Source organism: Sphaeroforma arctica (assembly GCF_001186125.1).
Source record: "Sphaeroforma arctica JP610 unplaced genomic scaffold supercont1.4820, whole genome shotgun sequence".
NCBI classification, from domain to species: Eukaryota; class Ichthyosporea; order Ichthyophonida; genus Sphaeroforma; species Sphaeroforma arctica.
This window is the reverse complement of record NW_014035738.1, coordinates 213-2253: the sequence shown is the minus strand read 5'-3', so window position 1 is coordinate 2253 and position 2041 is coordinate 213. Positions and strand designations below refer to the sequence as shown.

Genomic DNA, 2041 nt, shown 5'->3' with positions numbered 1-2041 from the left:
TATCAACCCCGCCGAAAGTTTGCTCTGACCTTATATACACAGCACTTGACGCAGATATTCCGATTATTCAGGGTTTTTAAGGTCTTAGCCTGGTCCTCTTTAGGGTTTGATAGTTTAGCTTCATATGTCCAATTTCGTTCTCAGATACATGCCTATCTACCACACCCCTGCTTGCCCTTGAATGACACTGAATGTGTCATATGTCTTTTCTCTCTCTCATATTCCACATCGCCGTCCACAACACCCACTGCAGTGGAAACTTCGCCTTTGAGTTTGGGTTCCCCTGTAAGGCAGCCATATCCGGAGCCACTATCATGGTCATCCCTGGCGTCTGTGGCATTGCCATGTACAGGTAGGGTTCTGGTTGCACAGACGGGCGTATATCTGTAGCTAACTTGTATGTAGTTAGTATGTACGAGTGTTGTTGTCGTATTGTTGTGTGTTGGTAGGGTTTTGACGGATGTATAAACCATCCCATGTGTATATCGAATTGTTATTAGTTGACTTTCATATCGTCCGTACGTACGTAAAACTCTTTACCCCACTTGTACACCAAACCCCTTTCTAACCCTGAACCCTAAACCCTAAATATCGTTGCCAGTCCGAAGCTCGGAAAGCACCGCATGAGCACAGCGGCGTTTCTGTTCAGTCAGAGACTAACGGCCAGATATCGCGTGCACAATTTACTGTCTCAGGTACGAACGACTCACTTGTCTGTGTGCATGCACGCTTTGTGAGTGTATGTATGTGTGTGTGTGTGTGTGTGCACTTCTCACTGGTCTTGTGTATGCACGCGTACATATATGTTTGCTTGCATGCGCGTGTACGTCATACGTATGTGTGGTTCTCATGGATGTGTGTGTGTAAGTGGTTGTCTAACGTATACGTGTGTATGTGTGCGTCTTACGGATATATATGTGTGTGTATGTGCATGTACATGTACGCCTTACATATATGTATGCCTGTTTGCATACGCAGTTTGATGTATGTGTACCTAAAATAAAGAGGTATTGCACATAATGTATATGTATATATGTATATATGCATATATGTATGTATGTATGTATGTATGTATGTATTCTTTACTAAAAACCTATTAGGCTGCGCTTATACCTACGCACATATGCATACTCTATGTACATATATAAGTATAAGTATATATATATATATTTGTGTGTGTGTGTGTGTGTGTACATGTATGTGTATAAGTATATGTATATCCACCCTTACCAAGACACCAATACACCTTGCATCTACCTACCCACATACCTACACACTCAGACCCACACCGTGGGTTCGTGCGTGGGCGCCACTGACTTGCGTGACCCATGTGAGTACAGAGGAACGCAGAATGAACAGATCTGCAACAACCTCGTACGCGCAGCTGCCACAGGAGACATCCCCGGCATACGCCGACTGTTCAGGTGAGCTGTGCATGCGTGTGCGTGTTTGTATACGTGCGCGTGTGTGTGTGTGTTGTTCAGGGGTATAGATGTATTTGTGTGTGTGTAGTTGGTTAGTGTCTGCATGTGTTTTTGTTGCTGCAGGCGTTCCCAGAATATGACGACTGTCCTGGTGACTTGTACATACATGAGTGCAAGAGTTTGTGTATTTTCATTTGTTTGGGTATGTAAGTGTATGTATGTGTACGTGCATTTGTTTGGGTATGTAAGTGTATGTATGTGTATTTGCATTTTTTTTTTGTGTGTATGTGCATTTGTTTGTGTATGTATGTCTATGTATGTGTATATATGTGTATGTGCATTTTTTTGTGTATGTATGTGTATGTGCATTTATTTGTGTCTGTATGTGTATGTGCAATTGTTTGTGTATGTATGTGTATGTGCATTTGTTTGTGTATGTATGTGTATGTACATTTGTTTGTGTATGTATGTGTATGTGCGTTTGTTTGTGTATGTATGTGTATGTGCATTTGTTTGTGCATGTATGTGTATGTGCATTTTTTTGTGTATGTATGTGCAATTGTTTGTATGTGTATGTGCATTTTTTTGTATATGTATATGTGCATTTGTTTGTGTAT

The 2041-nt window shown here is 41.3% G+C and overlaps 1 protein-coding gene across 1 annotated transcript; it reads left to right on the top strand.

Annotated features, from left to right (window-relative positions):
• Positions 1-191: 191 nt before the first annotated feature.
• On the top strand, positions 192-1424 carry SARC_14587 (hypothetical protein; the record flags this gene model as incomplete). The annotated part of the gene is made up of 3 exons (XM_014291279.1): positions 192-352; positions 602-695; positions 1282-1424. Coding segments are annotated over 3 exons (398 nt in total), but the record flags the coding sequence as incomplete, so codon positions are not given.
• Between the last annotated feature and the right edge of the window lie 617 nt (positions 1425-2041).